This window comes from Corella eumyota, chromosome 5 (genome assembly GCF_963082875.1).
Source record: "Corella eumyota chromosome 5, kaCorEumy4.1, whole genome shotgun sequence".
Lineage (NCBI taxonomy): Eukaryota > Metazoa > Chordata > Ascidiacea > Phlebobranchia > Corellidae > Corella > Corella eumyota.
The window spans coordinates 5849731-5874933 of record NC_137494.1 but is presented as its reverse complement, the minus strand read 5'-3'; the positions used below and the strand labels follow the sequence as shown (position 1 = coordinate 5874933).

General features: G+C 28.0%; 8 protein-coding genes and 1 long non-coding RNA gene across 12 annotated transcripts in view; 8 read left to right on the top strand and 1 right to left on the bottom strand.

Annotated features, from left to right (window-relative positions):
- Nucleotides 1-334: 334 nt before the first annotated feature.
- LOC145753826 (proteasome subunit beta type-1-like) lies at nucleotides 335-1348 on the top strand. The gene has a single exon (XM_082570279.1). The coding sequence runs from the start codon at nucleotides 441-443 to the stop codon at nucleotides 1128-1130; it is 690 nt and encodes a 229-aa protein (XP_082426405.1). The 5' UTR covers nucleotides 335-440; the 3' UTR covers nucleotides 1131-1348.
- The window catches only part of LOC145753821 (DNA repair protein Ku80-like), a 43023-nt gene continuing 18241 nt past the window's right edge, over nucleotides 422-25203 (bottom strand). Inside the window, exons 1-17 of one of the 3 annotated variants that reach the window (XM_082570273.1) lie at nucleotides 8453-8707; nucleotides 7475-7561; nucleotides 6786-6899; nucleotides 6404-6587; nucleotides 6155-6203; nucleotides 5873-6004; nucleotides 5426-5614; nucleotides 4932-5081; nucleotides 4322-4425; nucleotides 3965-4140; nucleotides 3624-3802; nucleotides 3402-3506; nucleotides 3040-3291; nucleotides 2499-2674; nucleotides 2156-2268; nucleotides 1872-1983; nucleotides 422-1615 (exon numbers count right to left, since the gene is read on the bottom strand). In XM_082570273.1, the coding sequence (XP_082426399.1) occupies nucleotides 1491-1615; nucleotides 1872-1983; nucleotides 2156-2268; nucleotides 2499-2674; nucleotides 3040-3291; nucleotides 3402-3506; nucleotides 3624-3802; nucleotides 3965-4140; nucleotides 4322-4425; nucleotides 4932-5081; nucleotides 5426-5614; nucleotides 5873-6004; nucleotides 6155-6203; nucleotides 6404-6587; nucleotides 6786-6863 (2124 nt within the window). In that variant the 5' untranslated portion in view covers nucleotides 6864-6899; nucleotides 7475-7561; nucleotides 8453-8707 and the 3' untranslated portion in view covers nucleotides 422-1490. Of the gene's footprint in view, nucleotides 1616-1871; nucleotides 1984-2155; nucleotides 2269-2498; nucleotides 2675-3039; nucleotides 3292-3401; nucleotides 3507-3623; nucleotides 3803-3964; nucleotides 4141-4321; nucleotides 4426-4931; nucleotides 5082-5425; nucleotides 5615-5872; nucleotides 6005-6154; nucleotides 6204-6403; nucleotides 6588-6785; nucleotides 6900-7474; nucleotides 7562-8452; nucleotides 8708-25203 lie in introns of those variants that run through there. The other 2 variants (XM_082570274.1, XM_082570272.1) reach the window with 2 other exon arrangements.
- On the top strand, nucleotides 7788-8821 carry LOC145753828 (uncharacterized). The gene is made up of 3 exons (XM_082570282.1): nucleotides 7788-7807; nucleotides 8007-8254; nucleotides 8439-8821. Exons 2-3 carry the CDS (start codon nucleotides 8153-8155, stop codon nucleotides 8643-8645), a joined length of 309 nt encoding a protein of 102 aa, XP_082426408.1. The 5' UTR covers nucleotides 7788-7807; nucleotides 8007-8152; the 3' UTR covers nucleotides 8646-8821.
- LOC145753827 (uncharacterized) lies at nucleotides 9338-10833 on the top strand. Of its 2 annotated transcripts, XM_082570281.1 has the most exons (5): nucleotides 9338-9544; nucleotides 9745-9786; nucleotides 10006-10041; nucleotides 10120-10253; nucleotides 10440-10833. In XM_082570281.1, the coding sequence occupies exons 1-5, from the start codon at nucleotides 9400-9402 to the stop codon at nucleotides 10644-10646; spliced, it is 564 nt and encodes a 187-aa protein (XP_082426407.1). In that variant the 5' UTR covers nucleotides 9338-9399; the 3' UTR covers nucleotides 10647-10833. The 2 variants fall into 2 exon arrangements, with proteins under 2 accessions (XP_082426407.1, XP_082426406.1); XM_082570280.1 differs by having other exon boundaries at nucleotides 10006-10253.
- LOC145753621 (uncharacterized) lies at nucleotides 11251-11770 on the top strand. The gene is made up of 2 exons (XR_014283851.1): nucleotides 11251-11492; nucleotides 11652-11770. It is a non-coding gene; the product is annotated as an uncharacterized LOC145753621 (long non-coding RNA).
- On the top strand, nucleotides 16239-17667 carry LOC145753017 (uncharacterized). The gene is made up of 4 exons (XM_082569397.1): nucleotides 16239-16502; nucleotides 16664-16705; nucleotides 16854-17101; nucleotides 17286-17667. The coding sequence occupies exons 1-4, from the start codon at nucleotides 16250-16252 to the stop codon at nucleotides 17490-17492; spliced, it is 750 nt and encodes a 249-aa protein (XP_082425523.1). The 5' UTR covers nucleotides 16239-16249; the 3' UTR covers nucleotides 17493-17667.
- Nucleotides 18164-19296, top strand: LOC145753020 (uncharacterized). Its single transcript, XM_082569401.1, has 2 exons — nucleotides 18164-18402; nucleotides 18520-19296. The coding sequence occupies exons 1-2, from the start codon at nucleotides 18276-18278 to the stop codon at nucleotides 18627-18629; spliced, it is 237 nt and encodes a 78-aa protein (XP_082425527.1). The 5' UTR covers nucleotides 18164-18275; the 3' UTR covers nucleotides 18630-19296.
- LOC145753018 (uncharacterized) lies at nucleotides 21196-22624 on the top strand. The gene is made up of 4 exons (XM_082569399.1): nucleotides 21196-21459; nucleotides 21621-21662; nucleotides 21811-22058; nucleotides 22243-22624. Exons 1-4 carry the CDS (start codon nucleotides 21207-21209, stop codon nucleotides 22447-22449), a joined length of 750 nt encoding a protein of 249 aa, XP_082425525.1. The 5' UTR covers nucleotides 21196-21206; the 3' UTR covers nucleotides 22450-22624.
- On the top strand, nucleotides 23093-24592 carry LOC145753036 (uncharacterized). The gene is made up of 3 exons (XM_082569419.1): nucleotides 23093-23359; nucleotides 23477-23518; nucleotides 23691-24592. The coding sequence occupies exons 1-3, from the start codon at nucleotides 23104-23106 to the stop codon at nucleotides 23867-23869; spliced, it is 477 nt and encodes a 158-aa protein (XP_082425545.1). The 5' UTR covers nucleotides 23093-23103; the 3' UTR covers nucleotides 23870-24592.

Sequence of the window (25203 nt, the reverse complement as noted above, 5' to 3'; positions counted from 1 at the left end):
TTGACTAATTATCTAGTGTTGTCAAAAATAGTTTTGTTTATATTTGTTAAAATTATTAATTAACTTAAATAAACTTATTTTAATTACCTTTAGTTATATTAATGGGTTTATATTTTTAGTTTAGTAACTTAATAACTAAATTTGTTTATACTAAAGCTCGGGCAACTCTTGTCAATCCGATATGTGATAAACCATACGGGCAACCCTTGTTAACCCGGTATGTGATAAAGCAAAAATGAAATAATAAAATTTGAAAACGTAATTTTAAAAAGTTAGATTTAGTAGAAATAGGTAAGTAATGGCTTTTGATAGGTGTTATAAAAATGCAAAATAAAAACGAATTTATATTTCCGTTTTGCCAACGTCAAAACTTGTCACTAACAATTTTCATTTAGAACAATTTTTTTAATTTTGACACACAATTAACGTATTTTAACATCATGAGTGTGGATGTAATAAACCAAAACAGCTACAGCAGTGGTAATCAGAGAGGCTTTCAACCTTATGCATTTAATGGAGGAAATATCCTAGCTGTTGCGGGCGAAGATTTTGCAATTGTTGCTTCTGATACAAGATTAAGTCAAGGATTTTCAATTCACACTCGCGATCATCCCAAAGCGACTCAATTGACCTCAACCACTGTTCTGGCACAGGCGGGATTCGAAGGCGATATCCAGACCTTAAAAAAACATGTCAAAGTTCGAATTGAAATGTTTCAGCACAATCATGGCAAGACTGCTAGCACGCCAGCAATTGCGTCGATGATTTCGAAAATGCTTTACTACAAACGTTTTTTTCCTTATTATGTTTATAATATTGTTGCAGGACTCGACAATGATGGAAGGGGTTGTGTTTACAGTTACGATCCAGTCGGAAGTTATGAACGAGAAACATTCCGAGCCGCTGGTTCGGCCAGTGAACTTATTCAACCATTACTCGATAACCAAATTGGGCACAAAAACATGTCAGGAGAAAAGCCACCCCTTACAAAAGAACGAGCCTTCCAACTATGCGTCGATTGTTTTATTTCGGCCACAGAGCGTGACATCACAACAGGAGATTGTCTTCTTATTCATATTATCGACAAAGATGGAGTAAAGGAGCAAAAGTTCCCACTTAGAAAAGATTAAGCCGTTTAAAAACGTATTACAACAAAGTTCTGGTGAATTGATTAATACGGAAAGTTCATTTGCTGTTTAACATTACATTTTAGTTTATTAACATGAAAACTGCTGTTTGTAGTAATGTTACAAATGTCAAATTGCTAATTTTTGTTCGAAAATTGAAATAAACCATTTTGTATTCTATTGACGGAAAATTTTGTTTTAAAAAATCAAAATAAACAGTAGCGAATGATTATACTTAATTCTTAAAACATTGAATTAGAAAAAGTGTTGACAAAATTACTAAAAAATTAAAGAAATAATGTGAATAAAAAATACTTTGCTCTAAATTCCATTAGAGCATAGATAACTTTTGGGTTAAAAAATTCAGTCCATCATTTCTAACAAGTCATCAACTCCTTCATCATTATCTTCCTCCATTTTTTCGTCTTCCACTTTTTCCTTCTCTTCCTTGAGGGATTTGAAGACTCTTTTCTCTTCGTCAGTTCCACCTTAAAACAAAATTCTATTATGGGAAAGTTTCTAAGAAAGTTAAACATTTACTGGAACAAATAATTCTGGCCGTGAGGCATCTGGGTTCGTTCCCCATTGCTTGTTTACAAGAAACCCATTGAATAAGGCATACAGTACTGGGCCAAAAATCAATCTGCAAATTATTTTTTGGTCAATAAGATCAATACTATCTTAAATTGTCAAAGCCATAAATAAGTAAACAAAACAAAATTATTTTGTTATTAATAAACTTACCTATGAGATTAATGTTGTTTTTAACTAATGCATTCCACAGTTCTTTGTTACTTTCCACCAATTTTGTTTTTAATTCATTCAGGTAACTGTTGACTGTATAACTCATAGAATGCTAAAATTAAACAAATTTCTTTAAGTTAGGTTTTTATTTAATCGACCCCATTTAAAAGCAGCAAATATCATACACGACTTAAAAAAAAGATTTGAATGATATTTCTCTGTAATACTAATCATTAGGTGATTTTGCTAATGGATTAATATAATTAGTGTATATTGTTACCCACCTCTTTAGCATGATGCACAAGCGCTTTTAAACAATCAATTATTTTGTCCTGCAATGCAGAAGCAAAGGTATCAGCAGTAAAGGCAGTTATTCTTTCTTGCAACAATCTAAAAGCTTTAAAAAAAAGCAATAAGCAGCAAGTAATTTAAAAATATTTCCAATACTTGAACTAAACTATTGGTGGGGTTTGGTAAATATGTTATGATATGCTATTAAATGTGCAAGAACTTATTAAATATGACATGTATCAAACCTCAATATCAGATTTGTCCTTTTCCTAACTGTATCATTTAATAATTGCTATCATTACTGGAAACTTTATTTTTAAACCATCACATATTTACCTTCTGTGATATTGGACCCAGATCCTAAGCTTAGAAGTTGCTCAAAATCTTGAACAGGAGAAACTGTTCCAACACTGATTAAACCAGTTGATGTTATACTTGCTAAAGAAGTGTCATCATTGTCTGGTTTAGAGTGTTTAATATCACTACTATCAGTGTTAACTTCCTGGCTAGATCTAAGTATTTTGTATAAAAAATTAAATCAACATTTAAATAACAATTTTAAATAGAAATAAATAAGATATTGTAACAACTTTGTTGTTGTAATATTACACTACACACAAGGTCAGGGGTTCAATCCCCACTAACCTCATGCTGTAGCGCCCTTGAGTAAGGGGCTATAAACTGTACGAACTCCTGCTGAGCCAGCACTTAATCAGCAGCATAACTAACGGGCAATTATAATCTATAATATCCAAAACTACCACAGGCAACTCAAGACTGGGTCAGAGTAACTGATGTTACTTTACGTCACACATTCGACTTTCCCACATTAGGATAAAAATATATACAAAAAAAAATATTAAAAGATTTAAATTACTTGTGCTTCCATGCCTTTTTAATTTTTTTTTCAGAAATGATTTCCATTTTAAACAACTTTTTTATCTCCTTAACCACTGGTCCGGCATTTCGAACAAGATTTTGATTGGGGGATAAAATTTCTTGCACATTACTGCCAACCGGTGGCAATTTTGTGTCGTTGTCATGCTGAGAGCGATGATGCAAACACTGAAAGGTGCGCTGAAAGTAAGGATTCAACATGTGGCGAGGATCAAATAAATCTTCATCTTCACTAAAATGTAAATTTTTTTTTGTTATCATATAAAATTATTTTGTAAATATATCTATTTATATATTAAATTAAGTAAATTTTGATTGTGATAGTAAAAAATTTTATATTACTCTGGTTGTTCCAAGGACATTGTGTTGATGTAATTTTCAATACAATTTAGTTGATCTTGGTTTTCTTTATTGTCACCTGTTTCAAGAGAGGGAAAGGTATATGGCCTGTCAAAAGTATTTAAAATTAGAAAAATAATTTTAAGTAATTTGAAAAAATTAATCAATATTCCAATTATCAGAATAAATTAACATTTAGGCAAGACGAATATATTTGTTATTAACCTAATGTCTTCGGAAAAGGGCAAAGCTACCATGACAAAGCATTGATAGTCTGGTTTTACCCTCGGAATAAGTGCAACCATTTTAGGGCCAGAACCTTTACGATAAACATAACAGGCAATAGCACAAGATCCTTGGTTATTTAAAGCCATTACTATCGAGGAAAGAGCTGTTGATGCTGCCTGTAAATGCCCAAAATAAAACATATCGTATATGAACTAAATTCTATGATAATTTTTAAAAAAAATAAATATTATCATTTAGAACATAAATTATTTTTAACAAATAAAATTTTCTCTTTTGTATGAAACAAATTAGTTATAAGTTTTTAAGTGAAATATTACACTATCGTCCTTTTCTGGCAACAAAAAATGGGCCTGGTCATCCATAAATATTTCGACAGGAACATTTTTTTGATCAGTGAATCCTAGAATTGTCAGTTTTTTACCCTCTGTTTTGTATTTCATTGACTCGGAATCAACTTTGCTAAAAGGTATTACATCCTTGCCATATTTAAATCCTAAAATAAAATTTTGATTTTGATCATTTCCTTTTTATATTAAAGCTAAGTTAGTATAAATAATGTCTTTGAAAAAAATGAAAACTTAAATTTATTGTTTTAATAATATTTTTAATATTAAAAAATAGGTAGTCAGGTTTTTCAAAGTTCAAAATTTTTTGAATTAATATTCCTTTCTCACCTTTACCAATCTCTTCCTTTGTCACTTCTGTTTCGTCTTCATCATCAATAAAATGATAAACATCTCGATTTATGTCACTTTCTTTTAATGTTTTCGCATGGCATCTGTGATTAAGTTAATTTTATCGAAAATGGATTAAAACATATAAGGGGCCTAGAAAATTTTATAGATTTTTTTTTTTTGTATATACATTTATCCGTGGGAAAGTGGAATATGCAACTTAAACATAGAGTAACATTAGTTACTCCGACCCAGTCTTGAGTTGCCTGTGGCAGTTTGGGATATTATAGATTATAACTGCCCAGTAATTATGCTGCTGATTAAGTGCTGGTTCAGCAGGAGTTCATACTGTTTATAGCGCCTTACTCAAGGGCGCTACAGCATGAGATCAGTGGGGATTAAACCCACGACCTCATGGTGGTGTTGCGAGTGTTCTTACCACTACACCACGCCGCCGGTTAAATTTAAAACAAATACTTTTTTAACTGCAGTAATGTCTACAGATTGTTAGTGAAATTACATTTAAGCTAATTGTAAATATGTTTATTGTTAAAATTTTTAAACAACTTTTAGAAGCCTATTCTGCACATAAATATAAGTATAGACACACTTTTTCCAGTTCTTTTTAAGCTTTGCCTCCTTGCTTTTGGCATAAGCCACACAGCAAATTGAAAGTTCATTGCCAAGGGTTAGATTACATTTCCACGCTGCTGAGTTTACTGAGCTTTTTTCAAACCCAGTAACAGCTTTTATTCCTTCCCTAAAACAACAAACATTTTTTAGTTATAAAAAATAGAATTCAAACCTCTTAACCTAAACATAAAGTAAAATTGACCCAGTCTTCAGCTGCCTTTGTATGTCCCAGCCTTCAGCTGCCTTTGTATGTTTTGGGCAATACTAATATATGGATATTGTCTTTACTTTAATTTAAACTACTTATTATTTTTATGACAAAACTAAGAGGACCATTAAAGGCTCATAAAAGGGTGCATTAATATAAAAGGATTTTAAATCCAAAATGACCTTATGTAATAGAGCCAAGTATTAAAACCACTATAGATAACAAAAGTTAAAAAATATATCCTGATAGTAAAAATTGCTTACGCAAAAGAATAGCATGCTCCCTCTACTTCACTTTGAAATATTGATTTTAAAATTTCTTCAGATTTCTGTTGTTGTAAAGATTTTGGTTTTGAATTTTGGTCAAACCTATGCTGTGTTCCTCTCGAGGTACTGGGTAAGTTTTCGTCGTCTTTACTTTCATTATAGTTGTCAACAGAACAATCTGTGCCTCTAAAAGGTGCAAGAATGCATTTATAAAACTGAACACAAAAACAAAAACTTTCTCGTGGCATAAAAAAAGATCTCATAAATTTACAATGTTAATATTACTGTAATTTTAATACTATTTAAATACATAATTATTTTTAAATTTATGGATTGTTCGAGATTTAAGATTTTGCCCTTATTCAGTATGGCAACAACACAATTTTTTTTATCTTTTAGTACCCATAACAAAACAATTTGCATGTAAAAAACCTTAACTCTTACATAATATGCAGTTCAACATTCATATTTTCTGCTTTAAAACCATTTATTATTCCATTTATTTCATCATCGTTTACGTCATGGTCTAAGTTTGAAATCAAAATTATTCTTCTTGTTTGCACTTTTTTGTCGGTACTAAAAAATAATGAAATGTTAAAAATTATTTTTTTGATGGATGTCTTACAGTTTATTTTAATAAACATAATTATAAAAAGGCTACTACTTTTTTATACTCCTAGGTTAAAACATTGATATATACATTTTTATTTTAAATTACAATTCTACCTTGTTTCGCGATACATAATGTCTAAACATACTGTTAGTGCATCCAAAACTAAAATCATATTACTTATTAAGGAATAGATTACCCTTTTACTTATATGCCTAATTAATAGGCTAAGTGGTTATTTTAAAAAGTCATTTATTTGCCCAACTATTAAATTGATTAATAAATTTATTAGTCTGGTAGGTTAGTGTTTGAATAAATTAAAATTTGTGATATAATTAGCAAATTTTTTTTATGTAAAAGGATACAGTCAGTAGACACTGTCCCTCTTTCTATACTATGTGAAACATCATGTAACAGATTAAAATCAGGTGTGCTCATTTGAAAAGCTACTTTGATATTTGAATAACAACCATCCTCTGCTAGCTCATTAGCTGTGTTATCACTTCCGAACAAAACCAAGGCTAGCTTATCTTTTGATTCAGCAAAAATCTAAAATACAGGTTTAAATATAGTAATAGATATTCTAAATATGAAATGCAACAGTTATAAAAATGATAACTTTCTACAAATTTGTTTTAAAAGTTCAATAAAGTAATTTTTTAACAAAAAACAAATAAGTTACCTTTATTTTACCAACTCTTTAAATTTTAAGTAAAATATATTGAATTATAGTTTTAAGTACCGTACCTTACGCTGGATAAGCATGGACACAAAATCAATTCCATGTTGTAAAGGGGAAGTAACATTTGGTGGATGATTTTGCATTCCCAACCCAACATCCAAACATATCACTATGGCATCCTACATATAACAAAGTTGTTTTATTTTTTTTAAAATTGATTTTTTTATCTGTCCTAGTAATTTTAAGGTGTCGAAATCTGTTAAATTATTGTTTTTTGTCATGTAATATAAAAGTGTATTACATTAAAAAAAGAACTTAAATTGTTTTAAAAATCTGTTTTTAAAGTTTAAAATTTTAAACTAAAAGGTTTTAAGTAGTTCTAAAGATTTGTTTATCACTATATCTGTTCAGCTATTTTACACAAAACAATCAACCAATAATATTCATACAGCTCATATTTATTAACCTGCGGCTATTTTTCTTAAACTTAAGGCCCTCGGCGTACAACGGATTTGCAAAAACAACTTCTTTTTGCCATTTAAGTTATAACTGAAGAAATATTACTAAGTTCTAACTCAAGAAGTATTTTTATTAGATAAAATGCATATAGAATTAAAAAAAATAATTTCTAAAATAATACTAATCTTTTGCTTGTTAACTATCAAAATAGGAAATAAAATTTATTTTAACAAATTTTTTACATTTTTTTTATAAAACTAACAGAAAACAACTTATACATCAGTGGCAGCCCCACCTATAAGGGAAGTTTCCGATTATCAGGGTGTTCGACAGGGTAAACGTGGGCCTCCTGGGTTACCTGGGCCACCCGGTGTTTGTGACACTGAAAAAGTTACAGCATTGGAAACTGAGTTGCAAAAATTAAGAGGTAAATAAAAATTAATAGAAGTGAAAAATTTGATTGTAAAAAATTGTTGCCATCTTAAAGAAGGTATATTTTTATAACTACATTTTTGCAGTAAGTTTACTTTTTATTGTAATCTTTTTCAATTAATTTTAGTAAAAATTCATTATTTTTTATTTTTAGAACAGTAGAGGGAATTGGTTAACAAATTAAGCATTGTTAATGGTAAAGCAGTGGTTAAACAAATAATTTATTTAAATTTTTTTAAACATTTAAAAAACTAAAGTGTCTAATTAATATAAAAACCTAAATGTTAAGTTATTAAAAGCATATTTTTTAAAAATCAACAAAATGTTAAAACTTAACAACTTTTTAAGGGAGAGAAATTTATTTATTAAGGAAATCTTTTTTCCAAAAATTTTAGAAAAACTACAATGTTTCGGGGGAGTAATTTTTGAAGGTTTCTGTTACAAGTTACCTTATACATCTGGTTTGGCACTAACTTTTCCAAATGCATTTAACTTATGTGTTTACCAAGGTGGCAATTTAGCAACAGTTTGGAGTCTAACTATGTATAACACATTGTATGAATATGTACAAAGAGCATGGAATGTTAAAGTAGATAATCCTTCTAGGGATTACGTTCAAATTTGGTTGGATATGTTATATCAAGTTAGTCCTTTTTAACAGTTTTAGTTTTAAAAAATGTTTATTATATACTTGTTGTTTGACCAAGAAAAGTAAGGCATATAATAAATTTTTAAAATCATAAAATTAAAAAAACTTTACCTTTGATAAAGGAATATACAACATTTTAAACAAGAAATAAATGTAACATTCTATTAAATACAATTAGAATGGGGAACTGACATTTAAAGAAGATGGGAATAAGGCCAGCTTTGTTCAATGGCATCCAACCTATCCAAAAGCAACAGCAGGACATGTTAACATTGGTATGCAAGTAGCAATAAGAAGTAGTAGAGGAAAAAGTCAAACAGGAATGTTTAACATAGCTCCAACTCACTCAGCTGTTCCATTATGTCGTTATGCTTTAAATGCTTAAAACTGACAAAATAAGTATTAGGGTATTTTTTAGTTTTTCTACTGATTACTTTTAAATTTTGTTAAGTTAATTAATATTTGGCTAGTTATCGTATTTATAAGGTATACATTTTTGACCTAAAATAAAATAGGATATAACAAAAGTTTTTTATAAAAAATAACAATGTATATTCTCAAATAAAAACTTATAATGTACAATTTTAAACTACCTTTAAAAATGTTTTACATCAATAATATTAAAATGTTTAACTATCTTTAGGCTAAACAACATTTTCAACCAATAATATTAGTACAGCTCATATTTATTAACCTGCTTTCCAAAAATATTTAAGAACCTGCGGCTATTTTTCTTAAACTTAAAGCCCCCGGCGTATGACAACTTTGCACAAACAACTTATTTTTTACACAAACACAAAAAAACATACCAAATTAGGCCTGCAAGATACAGTTTGTTTACTAGGTCCTAACTAATAAAAAGTTTTATCTACGGAGAATAAAAACAATAGTAAAAAAATTTAAGTTTTATTTGTAAAAAATGTTACAGTTGTGCTTATAAATAAAAAAGATAAATAAAATTTATTATGATAAGTGTCTTTTATTTTTTTGTCTAGAAAAACAATTTATAAAATAGAAAAACAACTAATATAATGCAGCTTATTTTGAGTTTATTGATAATATGTGCTGGGTTGCACATTAGCAATGCACAGAGTTTCTTTATTTGTCAACAAACTTCTAACACAACAAATTACACATCAATGGCTGCCCCTTCTTTGAAAGAAGTACCCAATTATCAGGTTGCTCGCCAGGGCAAGCGTGGGCCCCCTGGGTTACCTGGGCCACCCGGTGTTTGGGACACTGAAAAAGTTACAGCATTGGAAACTGAGTTGCAGAAATTGAGAGGTAAATTAAAAATTTATGAAACTAAAAATTTAAATGTGAAAAAAAATTTCAAACTAAAAAAATAATGTTTTTTTATATAAAAAAAAAACTGAATGTAAAAAACTATCGCCCACATATTATTACAATTTTTATTTAATTCATTTTATATGTATTTTCAATTGTAAATTTTGGGAACAATTGATTGTTTTTTTTATTTTTAGAACATCAGGAGGAATTGGTAAACAGATTAAGCATAGTTAATGGTAATGCATTCATGTAACCAATAACATATTTAAATTTAATTTTTAATGCAGTTAAAAAAATTAAAAACTGAATAATATGACAACCTAGATCTGTGTTGTATAGTTAACTTTACCAAATTTTAATACAAAACACAATGTTAAAACTAAACAAAAATATTTTTTTTCAAATTTTATAAGATATATCAGCTATTGGATTAACCTTTTAGTAAATATTTGCAGAAAAACTACGATGTTTGGGGGGAGTAATTTTTGAAGGTTTCTGCTACAAGTTAGCTTATAGATCTGGTGTCTGGCTTACCTTTCAAAATGCATTTGACTTATGTGTATATAAAGGTGGCAATTTAGCAACAATTTGGAGTCTAACCATGTATAACACATTGTATGAATATGTACAACGAGCATGGAATGTTAGAGTAGATGCACCAACTATGGATGTAGTGAATATTTGGTTGGATATGTTATACCAAGTTAGTTTATTTACATAGTTTTGTATTTTATAAAAATTTTAGTAATAATATTTCTAAATATGGGGTCAAAGTCAAAAGAATAATTTAATTGAAAAAGCTGCAAAATTTATAACCTTGTCCTAAAATAAGACTGTATACACTATTTAAAAAAAGGCAAAATATTACACACATATTGAATACATTTAGAACGGGGAACTGACATTTAAAGAAGATGGAAATAAGGCAAGTTTTGTTCAATGGTATCCAAACCATCCTACAGCAACAGCAGGTCATGTGAACATACTTATGCAAGTGGCAATACGAAGTAGTAGAGGAAAAAGTGGAACAGGAATGGTAAATATAGTTCCCACGACACTTGCTGTTCCTTTGTGTCGTTATGCTTTAAACATCTAACACTGACAAAATATAAAAAAAATAAATAAATCTTTCAAATTTTCTGTATAATTGAACATATTTTTCAATGGGGTTTTTAATTATGTAAATAAAATGTTAAATTGCTTTGAAACTTTTATAAAGCATCACCCTATCAAAAAAAAAGTTTAACAGATAATAAAAATTATAGTATTGTTACAAAAACAAATTTTCAAGCCTAAAAATATGTGCTAAGAGAAATCTAACTTTTTTTTAGCCTAAACAACACCTTTAACCAATATTTTTAGTACAGCTCATATTTATTAACTTGCGGCTATTTCTATTTATGCTAAAGCCCTCTGTGTCTAACAGATTTGCACAAACAACTTATTTTTGCCATACTGATAAATGAAAAAAAAACAACAGCAAAGTATGTTATAAAGATAGACTTTTTTTTACAACTAATTTTAGTGTAACAGCTTAGAAGATTAAGTTTTAGAAAGAAAAACATGTTTTAAATTTTTGTGTAAAAAACTAAAATGTTGCTTATATAACTATAAAAAAAGGAAAAAGAAAATTTATTATAATAAATTTCTTATATTTTTTTCCATAAATAACAGAAAACAAATCAAAAAATGCAGCTCATTTTAAGTATATTGATATTGTGTGTTGGAATGCAAATTAGCAGTGCACAGAATTTTTTTATTTGTCAACAAACTTCAAACACAACAAATATCACCTCAGTTACTGCCCCTCCTTTAAGGGAAGTTCCCGGTTATCAGGCTGCTCGCCAGGGTAAACGTGGGCCACCTGGGTTACCTGGCCCACCCGGTGTTTGTGACACTGATAAAGTTACAGCATTGGAAACTGAGTTGCAAAAATTAAGAGGTAAATAAAAATTAATAGAAGTGAAAAATTTGATTGTAAAAAATTGTTGCCATCTTAAAGAAGGTATATTTTTATAACTACATTTTTGCAGTAAGTTTACTTTTTATTGTAATCTTTTTCAATTAATTTTAGTAAAAATTCATTATTTTTTATTTTTAGAACAGTAGAGGGAATTGGTTAACAAATTAAGCATTGTTAATGGTAAAGCAGTGGTTAAACAAATAATTTATTTAAATTTTTTTAAACATTTAAAAAACTAAAGTGTCTAATTAATATAAAAACCTAGATGTTTAGTTATCAAAGGCACATTTTTTAAAAATCAACAAAATGTTAAAACTTAACAACTTTTTAGGAAAGAGAAATTTATTTATTAAGGAAATCTTTTTTCTAAAAATTTCAGAAAAACTACAATGTTTCGAGGGAGTAATTTTTTAAGGTTTCTGTTACAAGTTACCTTATACATCTGGTTTGGCACTAACTTTTCCAAATGCATTTAACTTATGTGTTTACCAAGGTGGCAATTTAGCAACAGTTTGGAGTCTAACTATGTATAACACATTGTATGAATATGTACAAAAAAATGGAATGTTAGAGTAGATCAGCCGGCTACAGACTACGTTGAAATTTGGTTAGATATGTTATACCAAGTAAGTCGTTTTTAACAGTTTCAGTTTTAAAAAATGTTTATTGTATACTTGTTGTTTGAACAAGAAAAGTAAGGTTATAAGCGAATAATAAATTTTTAAAATCATAAAATTAAAAAAAATTTACCTTTGATAAAGGAATATACAACATTTAAAACAAGAAATAAATGTAACATTATATCAAACACAATTAGAATGGGGAACTGACATTTAAAGAAGATGGAAATAAGGCAAGCTTTGTTCAATGGTATCCAACCTATCCCAATGCAATAGCAGGATATACAAACATTGCCCTAGAAATAGCAATAAGAAATAGTAGGGAAAAAAGTCAAACTGGAATGTTTAATGCACCTCCAACTAACCTAGCCATTCCATTATGTCGTTATGCTTTAAATGCATAAAACAGATAAAATAATACTAAATGCATGTAATATTTTTTTTTGTGAATACTGCATATCTTTTTAGAAGTTTTTAAGCTAATTTAAATTTGGCTAATTGTTGTATAGAGTATATTGTATACATTCTTGCTTTAAAACTGGTAAAATGTATCAATAAAAACCATAATGAAATATATTAATGCATAAACTCCAAGAACACTTTTTTGGGAAAAGTAGTATTTTTACAGTTTAAATCATATTTTAAATTATTAAGCATTTTATGCTTCATACACATTAAATTTTTAACTTTTTGTTTAGGCTAAACAACACTTTACCCAATAGTATTAATACAGCTCATTTTTATTAACCTGCGGCTATTTTTATCAAACTTAAGGCCCTCGGCATTTAACAAATTTTGACAAACAACTTATTTTTGTCGAAGTTAATAACAAAAAAAGGAAAAAACAATAGCAGATTGTTCTTGCAAGAAACACTTTTTATAACAAGTTTCAACTAATATACAGTTTCAGCTAGAAATAATTGATATAATTTAAAAAAAAAAACATTTTTAAATTTATATGTAAAAAAGGTACTGTTTTACTCATTAACTTTAAAATAAAACTTACAATAACAACTGTTTTACATTTTATAAACTTAATAGAAAGCAACTCCTGAAATGCAGCTTATTTTAAGTATTTTATCGATATTAAGTGTAGGTCTGCACATTACCAGTGCTCAAAACTTTTTTATTTGTCAACAAACTTCTAACACAACAAATATCACATCAGTGGCAGCCCCACCTATAATGGAAGTTCCCGATTATCAGGGTGTTCGCCAGGGCAAGCGTGGGCCCCCTGGGTTACCTGGCCCACCTGGTGTTTGTGACACTGAAAGAGTAACAGCATTGGAAACTGAGTTGCAGAAATTAAGAGGTAAATAGAAATAAATGAAAATAATAATTTAAATGTGGAATTTGTTGCCAACTAAGGATCATTTTTTTATAAAATCATTAAACTTTAATAAAAATTCATTGGTATTTTATTTTTTAGAACAGCAGGAAGCATTGGAAAACAAATTCAACCATGTCAATGGTAATGCACTGGTTTATCAAAGAATTAATTTAAATTTGAAGACAAATAAAAAAAAAATGCCTAATTAATATATCACCTTAGGTATATACCGAACTGTTAACATCAACACATTTCAAAAAACTACAAAAGAGATAATATAAATAATGAGTAAACTTTTTTCAAACCTTTCCAGAAAAACTACAATGTTTAGGTGGAGTAATTTTTGAAGGTTTTTGTTACAAGTTAGCTTATGCATCTGGTGTCTGGCTTACCTTTGACAACGCATTTAACTTATGTGTTCACCAAGGTGGCAATTTGGCAACAGTTTGGAGTCTAACCATGTATAACACATTGTATGAATATGTACAATGAGCATGGAATGTTAAAGTTGATACACCAACTAATGATGTAGTGGATATTTGGTTGGATATGTTATACCAAGTTAGTTAATAATAACGGGTTAATGTCAAAAAATAAGATAAATTGTTAGAACCATAAAATTAAAAAAACTTGCCTTGAGATCAGACATAAGAATGTATACAACTACCTAAAAATAAAGTTTGTTGTGACACAAATTGAATACATTTAGAATGGGGAACTGACATTTAAAGAGGATGGACATAAGGCAAGTTTTGTTCAATGGTATCCAAACCATCCTACAGCAACAGCAGGTCATGTAAACATAGCTATGCAAGTTGCGATACGAGGTAGTAGAGAAAAAAGTCAAACTGGAATGTACAATATAGTTTCCACGTCAGTTGCTATACCTTTGTGTCGGTATGCTTTAAACATCTAACACTGACAAAATATATAAAACACAATAAATCTTTCAAATTTTCTGTATAATTGAACATATTTTTCAATGGGGTTTTTAATTATGTAAATAAAATGTTAAATTGCTTTGAAACTTTTATAAAGCATCACCCTATCAAAAAAAAGTTTAACAGATAATAAAAATTATAGTATTGTTACAAAAACAAATTTTCAAACCTAAAAATATGTGTTAAGAGTAATCTTGACAATTTAACAAATAAACATTACAATTTTTAACTTTTTTTAGCCTAAACAACACCTTTAACCAATACTATTAGTACAGCTCATATTTATTAACCTGCCGCTATTTTTTTTATGCTAAGGATTCGGTGTTTAACAGATTTGCACAAACAACTTAAATCTTCCTTATTTCTAGTATTTTAGCTAAAAAAAATAATAGTAGTACTTAAAAATAAAAACATTTTTAAATTATATTTGTAAAAAATGGTAATGTTTTGCTTATGGATCCATAAAAAATGGAAATAAAATTTATTATAACAATTAATTTAGTTTTTTATGTTAGTAACAGAAGTTATAAAATGAAGTTTATTTTAAATATATTGATATTAAGCATTGGACTGCACATTAGCACAGCTCAAAACTTTCTTATTTTTCAACAAACTTCAAACGAAAAAAAATATCACATCACTAACGGCCCATCCTTTAAAAGAAAAGAAGTACCCAAATATCAGGGTGCTCTCCCAGGCAAGCGTGGGCCCGTGGCAATAAGAAGTAGTAGAGAAAAAAGCCAAACAGAAATGTTTAACATAGGTCCCACCCATACAGGGATTTCATTATGTCGCTATGCCATAAATGCTTAAAACTAACAATATAAAAATTAGTTATTATTTTTAAATACTGCATATTTTTTAAAAGTTTTTAAGAAGCTTAAACGAGGCTAATTGAGGTATAGAATTTAATGTAAATATTTTTGCTTTAAAACTGGTACAAGATATAACAAAAACTTTAAAAAAAATATAAAAATAAAGATGGATATACTTAAACAAGAATTTTAAATTATAAAAATTTTAAACATTATTTACATTAAACAACACTTTTAACCCAATATATTTATACAACCTATTTTTTTACCTGTGACTATTGTTTTTTTACTTACTTGTGACTATTGTTTTTTTTTATATGGTTTGTAAAAATTAGTATCGCTTTGCCTATGAACAATAAAAAATTAAAATAAAATATGACAAGTACAACTAAAAAGCAATGAGTTTCATTACTTGATTTTTTTGCTATTCTGCAGAAGTTTTTAAATTTTTTTTGTAGAAGATAATGAACATATATTCCCTTTTAAAATTTTTCAAAAAGTAGTGCAAAGCCTTAGTATCAATAAATTTGATACTCTTTTTTAAATATACTTTCAATTTTATAATATAAAAATTTTTTATAATATAGAAAATTTAAAAAAATTATATGACAACACTTTATTAGGCTTTTTAAAAATTTTATGCAAGAACAATTAAGTATTAAACTATCTTTAAACAAAACAGCATTTTTAACCAATAATATTAGTACAGCTCATATTTATTCACCTGCGGCTATTGTTTTTTAATTTAAGGCCTTCGGCGTATAACAAATCTGCACAAACAACTTATTTTTGCCATACTGATAAAGGAACAAAAAAAAAACAGCAAAGTGTGTTAAAAGATAGTTTATTTTTACAACTAATTTTAGTGTAACAGCTTAGAAGATTAAGTTTTAAAAAGAAAAATATTTTTAAAATTTTTGTGTAAAAAACTAAAATGTTTCTTATATAACTATAAAAAAAGAAAAAAGAAAATTTATTATAACAAATTTCTTATACTTTTTTACATAATTAACAGAAAACAAATCAAAGAATGCAGCTCATTTTAAGTATATTGATATTGTGTGTTGGAATGCAAATTAGCAGTGCACAGAATTTTTTTATTTGTCAACAAACTTCAAACACAACAAATATCACATCAGTTACTCCCCCTTCTTTAAGGGAAGTTTCCGGTTATCAGGGTGCTCGCCAGGGTAAACGTGGGCCTCCTGGGTTACCTGGCCCACCCGGTGTTTGTGACACTGATAAAGTTACAGCATTGGAAACTGAGTTGCAAAAATTAAAAGGTAAATAAAAATTAACAGAAGTGAAAAATTTGATTGTAAAAAATTGTTGCCATCTTAAATAAGGTATATTTTTATAACTACATTTTTGCAGTAAGTTTACTTTTAATTGTTAATCTTTTTTTATGTAGCTTTAGTAAAAATTCATTACATTTTATTTTTAGAACAACAGAGGGAATTGGTTACCAAATTAAGCATTGTTAATGGTAAAGCAGTGGTTAAACAAATAATTTATTGAAATTTTTTTAAACATTTAAAAAACTAAAGTGTCTAATTAATATAAAAACCTAAATGTTAAGTTATCAAAAGCATATTTTTTATTTATTAAGTAAATCTTTTTCCTAAAAATTTTAGAAAAACTACAATGTTTCGGGGGAGTAATTTTTGAAGGTTTCTGTTACAAGTTAGCTTATAGATCTGGTTTGGCACTAACTTTTCCAAATGCATTTAACTTGTGTGTTTACCAAGGTGGCAATTTAGCAACAATTTGGAGTCTAACCATGTATAACACATTGTATGAATATGTACAAAGAGCATGGAATGTTAAAGTAGATCAGCCTTCTATTGATTATGTTCAAATTTGGTTGGATATGTTATACCAAGTTAGTCCTTTTTAACAGTTTTAGTTTTGAAAAATGTTTATTGTATACTTGTTGTTTGAACAAGAAAAGTAAGGCATATAATAAATTTTTAAAATCATAAAATTAAAAAAACTTTACCTTTGATAAAGGAATATACAACATTTAAAACAAGAAATAAATGTAACATTATATTAAACACAATTAGAACGGGGAACTGACATTTAAAGAAGATGGGAATAAGGCAAGCTTTGTTCAATGGTATCCGACCTATCCCAGAGCAATAGCAGGACATACAAACATAGCCCTAGAAATAGCAATAAGAAATAGTAGGGGAAAAAGTCAAACTGGAATGTTTAATGCACCTCCAACTGGCCTAGCCATTCCATTATGTCGTTATGCTTTAAATGCATAAAACAGATAAAATAATACTAAATGCATGTAATATTTATTTTTTTTGTGAATACTGCATATCTTTTTAGAAGTTTTTAAGCTAATTTAAATTTGGCTAATTGTTGTATAGAGTATATTGTATACATTCTTGCTTTAAAACTGGTAAAATGTATCAATAAAAACCATAATGAAATATATTAATGCATAAACTCCAAGAACACTTTTTTGGGAAAAGTAATATTTTTACAGTTTAAATCATATTTTAAATTATTAAGCATTTTATGCTTCATACACATTAAATTTTAAACTTTTTGTTTAGGCTAAACAACACGTTACCCAATAGTATTAATACAGCTCATTTTTATTAACCTGCGGCTATTTTTATTAAACTTAAGGCCCTCGGCATTTAACAAATTTTGACAAACAACTTATTTTTGTCGAAGTTAATAACAAAAAAAGGAAAAAACAATAGCAGATTGTTCTTGCAAGAAACACTTTTTATAACAAGTTTCAACTAATATACAGTTTCAGCTAGAAATAATTAATATAGTTTAAAAAAAAAACATTTTTAAATTTATATGTAAAAAAGGTACTGTTTTACTCATTAACTTTAAAATAAAACTTACAATAACAACTGTTTTACATTTTATAAACTTAATAGAAAGCAACTCCTGAAATGCAGCTTATTTTAAGTATTTTATCGATATTAAGTGTAGGTCTGCACATTACCAGTGCTCAAAACTTTTTTATTTGTCAACAAACTTCTAACACAACAAATATCACATCAGTGGCAGCCCCACCTATAATGGAAGTTCCCGATTATCAGGGTGTTCGCCAGGGCAAGCGTGGGCCCCCTGGGTTACCTGGCCCACCTGGTGTTTGTGACACTGAAAGAGTAACAGCATTGGAAACTGAGTTGCAGAAATTAAGAGGTAAATAGAAATAAATGAAAATAATAATTTAAATGTGGAATTTGTTGCCAACTAAGGATCATTTTTTTATAAAATCATTAAACTTTAATAAAAATTCATTGGTATTTTATTTTTTAGAACAGCAGGAAGCATTGGAAAACAAATTCAACCATGTCAATGGTAATGCACTGGTTTATCAAAGAATTAATTTAAATTTGAAGACAAATAAAAAAAAAATGCCTAATTAATATATCACCTTAGGTATATACCGAACTGTTAACATCAACACATTTCAAAAAACTACAAAAGAGATAATATAAATAATGAGTAAACTTTTTTCAAACCTTTCCAGAAAAACTACAATGTTTAGGTGGAGTAATTTTTGAAGGTTTTTGTTACAAGTTAGCTTATGCATCTGGTGTCTGGCTTACCTTTGACAACGCATTTAACTTATGTGTTCACCAAGGTGGCAATTTGGCAACAGTTTGGAGTCTAACCATGTATAACACATTGTATGAATATGTACAATGAGCATGGAATGTTAAAGTTGATACACCAACTAATGATGTAGTGGATATTTGGTTGGATATGTTATACCAAGTTAGTTAATAATAACGGGTTAATGTCAAAAAATAAGATAAATTGTTAGAACCATAAAATTAAAAAAACTTGCCTTGAGATCAGACATAAGAATGTATACAACTACCTAAAAATAAAGTTTGTTGTGACACAAATTGAATACATTTAGAATGGGGAACTGACATTTAAAGAGGATGGACATAAGGCAAGTTTTGTTCAATGGTATCCAAACCATCCTACAGCAACAGCAGGTCATGTAAACATAGCTATGCAAGTTGCGATACGAGGTAGTAGAGAAAAAAGTCAAACTGGAATGTACAATATAGTTTCCACGTCAGTTGCTATACCTTTGTGTCGGTATGCTTTAAACATCTAACACTGACAAAATATATAAAACACAATAAATCTTTCAAATTTTCTGTATAATTGAACATATTTTTCAATGGGGTTTTTAATTATGTAAATAAAATGTTAAATTGCTTTGAAACTTTTATAAAGCATCACCCTATCAAAAAAAAGTTTAACAGATAATAAAAATTATAGTATTGTTACAAAAACAAATTTTCAAACCTAAAAATATGTGTTAAGAGTAATCTTGACAATTTAACAAATAAACATTACAATTTTTAACTTTTTTTAGCCTAAACAACACCTTTAACCAATACTATTAGTACAGCTCATATTTATTAACCTGCCGCTATTTTTTTTATGCTAAGGATTCGGTGTTTAACAGATTTGCACAAACAACTTAAATCTTCCTTATTTCTAGTATTTTAGCTAAAAAAAATAATAGTAGTACTTAAAAATAAAAACATTTTTAAATTATATTTGTAAAAAATGGTAATGTTTTGCTTATGGATCCATAAAAAATGGAAATAAAATTTATTATAACAATTAATTTAGTTTTTTATGTTAGTAACAGAAGTTATAAAATGAAGTTTATTTTAAATATATTGATATTAAGCATTGGACTGCACATTAGCACAGCTCAAAACTTTCTTATTTTTCAACAAACTTCAAACGAAAAAAAATATCACATCACTAACGGCCCATCCTTTAAAAGAAAAGAAGTACCCAAATATCAGGGTGCTCTCCCAGGCAAGCGTGGGCCCGTGGCAATAAGAAGTAGTAGAGAAAAAAGCCAAACAGAAATGTTTAACATAGGTCCCACCCATACAGGGATTTCATTATGTCGCTATGCCATAAATGCTTAAAACTAACAATATAAAAATTAGTTATTATTTTTAAATACTGCATATTTTTTAAAAGTTTTTAAGAAGCTTAAACGAGGCTAATTGAGGTATAGAATTTAATGTAAATATTTTTGCTTTAAAACTGGTACAAGATATAACAAAAACTTTAAAAAAAATATAAAAATAAAGATGGATATACTTAAACAAGAATTTTAAATTATAAAAATTTTAAACATTATTTACATTAAACAACACTTTTAACCCAATATATTTATACAACCTATTTTTTTACCTGTGACTATTGTTTTTTTACTTACTTGTGACTATTGTTTTTTTTTATATGGTTTGTAAAAATTAGTATCGCTTTGCCTATGAACAATAAAAAATTAAAATAAAATATGACAAGTACAACTAAAAAGCAATGAGTTTCATTACTTGATTTTTTTGCTATTCTGCAGAAGTTTTTAAATTTTTTTTGTAGAAGATAATGAACATATATTCCCTTTTAAAATTTTTCAAAAAGTAGTGCAAAGCCTTAGTATCAATAAATTTGATACTCTTTTTTAAATATACTTTCAATTTTATAATATAAAAATTTTTTATAATATAGAAAATTTAAAAAAATTATATGACAACACTTTATTAGGCTTTTTAAAAATTTTATGCAAGAACAATTAAGTATTAAACTATCTTTAAACAAAACAGCATTTTTAACCAATAATATTAGTACAGCTCATATTTATTCACCTGCGGCTATTGTTTTTTAATTTAAGGCCTTCGGCGTATAACAAATCTGCACAAACAACTTAATTTTGCCATACTGATAAAGGAACAAAAAAAAAACAGCAAAGTGTGTTAAAAGATAGTTTATTTTTACAACTAATTTTAGTGTAACAGCTTAGAAGATTAAGTTTTAAAAAGAAAAATATTTTTAAAATTTTTGTGTAAAAAACTAAAATGTTTCTTATATAACTATAAAAAAAGAAAAAAGAAAATTTATTATAACAAATTTCTTATACTTTTTTACATAATTAACAGAAAACAAATCAAAGAATGCAGCTCATTTTAAGTATATTGATATTGTGTGTTGGAATGCAAATTAGCAGTGCACAGAATTTTTTTATTTGTCAACAAACTTCAAACACAACAAATATCACATCAGTTACTCCCCCTTCTTTAAGGGAAGTTTCCGGTTATCAGGGTGCTCGCCAGGGTAAACGTGGGCCTCCTGGGTTACCTGGCCCACCCGGTGTTTGTGACACTGATAAAGTTACAGCATTGGAAACTGAGTTGCAAAAATTAAAAGGTAAATAAAAATTAACAGAAGTGAAAAATTTGATTGTAAAAAATTGTTGCCATCTTAAATAAGGTATATTTTTATAACTACATTTTTGCAGTAAGTTTACTTTTAATTGTTAATCTTTTTTTATGTAGCTTTAGTAAAAATTCATTACATTTTATTTTTAGAACAACAGAGGGAATTGGTTACCAAATTAAGCATTGTTAATGGTAAAGCAGTGGTTAAACAAATAATTTATTGAAATTTTTTTAAACATTTAAAAAACTAAAGTGTCTAATTAATATAAAAACCTAAATGTTAAGTTATCAAAAGCATATTTTTTATTTATTAAGTAAATCTTTTTCCTAAAAATTTTAGAAAAACTACAATGTTTCGGGGGAGTAATTTTTGAAGGTTTCTGTTACAAGTTAGCTTATAGATCTGGTTTGGCACTAACTTTTCCAAATGCATTTAACTTGTGTGTTTACCAAGGTGGCAATTTAGCAACAATTTGGAGTCTAACCATGTATAACACATTGTATGAATATGTACAAAGAGCATGGAATGTTAAAGTAGATCAGCCTTCTATTGATTATGTTCAAATTTGGTTGGATATGTTATACCAAGTTAGTCCTTTTTAACAGTTTTAGTTTTGAAAAATGTTTATTGTATACTTGTTGTTTGAACAAGAAAAGTAAGGCATATAATAAATTTTTAAAATCATAAAATTAAAAAAACTTTACCTTTGATAAAGGAATATACAACATTTAAAACAAGAAATAAATGTAACATTATATTAAACACAATTAGAACGGGGAACTGACATTTAAAGAAGATGGGAATAAGGCAAGCTTTGTTCAATGGTATCCGACCTATCCCAGAGCAATAGCAGGACATACAAACATAGCCCTAGAAATAGCAATAAGAAATAGTAGGGGAAAAAGTCAAACTGGAATGTTTAATGCACCTCCAACTGGCCTAGCCATTCCATTATGTCGTTATGCTTTAAATGCATAAAACAGATAAAATAATACTAAATGCATGTAATATTTATTTTTTTTGTGAATACTGCATATCTTTTTAGAAGTTTTTAAGCTAATTTAAATTTGGCTAATTGTTGTATAGAGTATATTGTATACATTCTTGCTTTAAAACTGGTAAAATGTATCAATAAAAACCATAATGAAATATATTAATGCATAAACTCCAAGAACACTTTTTTGGGAAAAGTAATATTTTTACAGTTTAAATCATATTTTAAATTATTAAGCATTTTATGCTTCATACACATTAAATTTTAAACTTTTTGTTTAGGCTAAACAACACGTTACCCAATAGTATTAATACAGCTCATTTTTATTAACCTGCGGCTATTTTTATTAAACTTAAGGCCCTCGGCATTTAACAAATTTTGACAAACAACTTATTTTTGTCGAAGTTAATAACAAAAAAAGGAAAAAACAATAGCAGATTGTTCTTGCAAGAAACACTTTTTATAACAAGTTTCAACTAATATACAGTTTCAGCTAGAAATAATTAATATAGTTTAAAAAAAAAACATTTTTAAATTTATATGTAAAAAAGGTACTGTTTTACTCATTAACTTTAAAATAAAACTTACAATAACAACTGTTTTACATTTTATAAACTTAATAGAAAGCAACTCCTGAAATGCAGCTTATTTTAAGTATTTTATCGATATTAAGTGTAGGTCTGCACATTACCAGTGCTCAAAACTTTTTTATTTGTCAACAAACTTCTAACACAACAAATATCACATCAGTGGCAGCCCCACCTATAATGGAAGTTCCCGATTATCAGGGTGTTCGCCAGGGCAAGCGTGGGCCCCCTGGGTTACCTGGCCCACCTGGTGTTTGTAACACTGAAAGAGTAACAGCATTGGAAACTGAGTTGCAGAAATTAAGAGGTAAATAGAAATAAATGAAAATAATAATTTAAATGTGGAATTTGTTGCCAACTAAGGATCATTTTTTTATAAAATCATTAAACTTTAATAAAAATTCATTGGTATTTTATTTTTTAGAACAGCAGGAAGCATTGGAAAACAAATTCAACCATGTCAATGGTAATGCACTGGTTTATCAAAGAATTAATTTAAATTTGAAGACAAATAAAAAAAAAATGCCTAATTAATATATCACCTTAGGTATATACCGAACTGTTAACATCAACACATTTCAAAAAACTACAAAAGAGATAATATAAATAATGAGTAAACTTTTTTCAAACCTTTCCAGAAAAACTACAATGTTTAGGTGGAGTAATTTTTGAAGGTTTTTGTTACAAGTTAGCTTATGCATCTGGTGTCTGGCTTACCTTTGACAACGCATTTAACTTATGTGTTCACCAAGGTGGCAATTTGGCAACAGTTTGGAGTCTAACCATGTATAACACATTGTATGAATATGTACAATGAGCATGGAATGTTAAAGTTGATACACCAACTAATGATGTAGTGGATATTTGGTTGGATATGTTATACCAAGTTAGTTAATAATAACGGGTTAATGTCAAAAAATAAGATAAATTGTTAGAACCATAAAATTAAAAAAACTTGCCTTGAGATCAGACATAAGAATGTATACAACTACCTAAAAATAAAGTTTGTTGTGACACAAATTGAATACATTTAGAATGGGGAACTGACATTTAAAGAGGATGGACATAAGGCAAGTTTTGTTCAATGGTATCCAAACCATCCTACAGCAACAGCAGGTCATGTAAACATAGCTATGCAAGTTGCGATACGAGGTAGTAGAGAAAAAAGTCAAACTGGAATGTACAATATAGTTTCCACGTCAGTTGCTATACCTTTGTGTCGGTATGCTTTAAACATCTAACACTGACAAAATATATAAAACACAATAAATCTTTCAAATTTTCTGTATAATTGAACATATTTTTCAATGGGGTTTTTAATTATGTAAATAAAATGTTAAATTGCTTTGAAACTTTTATAAAGCATCACCCTATCAAAAAAAAGTTTAACAGATAATAAAAATTATAGTATTGTTACAAAAACAAATTTTCAAACCTAAAAATATGTGTTAAGAGTAATCTTGACAATTTAACAAATAAACATTACAATTTTTAACTTTTTTTAGCCTAAACAACACCTTTAACCAATACTATTAGTACAGCTCATATTTATTAACCTGCCGCTATTTTTTTTATGCTAAGGATTCGGTGTTTAACAGATTTGCACAAACAACTTAAATCTTCCTTATTTCTAGTATTTTAGCTAAAAAAAATAATAGTAGTACTTAAAAATAAAAACATTTTTAAATTATATTTGTAAAAAATGGTAATGTTTTGCTTATGGATCCATAAAAAATGGAAATAAAATTTATTATAACAATTAATTTAGTTTTTTATGTTAGTAACAGAAGTTATAAAATGAAGTTTATTTTAAATATATTGATATTAAGCATTGGACTGCACATTAGCACAGCTCAAAACTTTCTTATTTTTCAACAAACTTCAAACGAAAAAAAATATCACATCACTAACGGCCCATCCTTTAAAAGAAAAGAAGTACCCAAATATCAGGGTGCTCTCCCAGGCAAGCGTGGGCCCGTGGCAATAAGAAGTAGTAGAGAAAAAAGCCAAACAGAAATGTTTAACATAGGTCCCACCCATACAGGGATTTCATTATGTCGCTATGCCATAAATGCTTAAAACTAACAATATAAAAATTAGTTATTATTTTTAAATACTGCATATTTTTTAAAAGTTTTTAAGAAGCTTAAA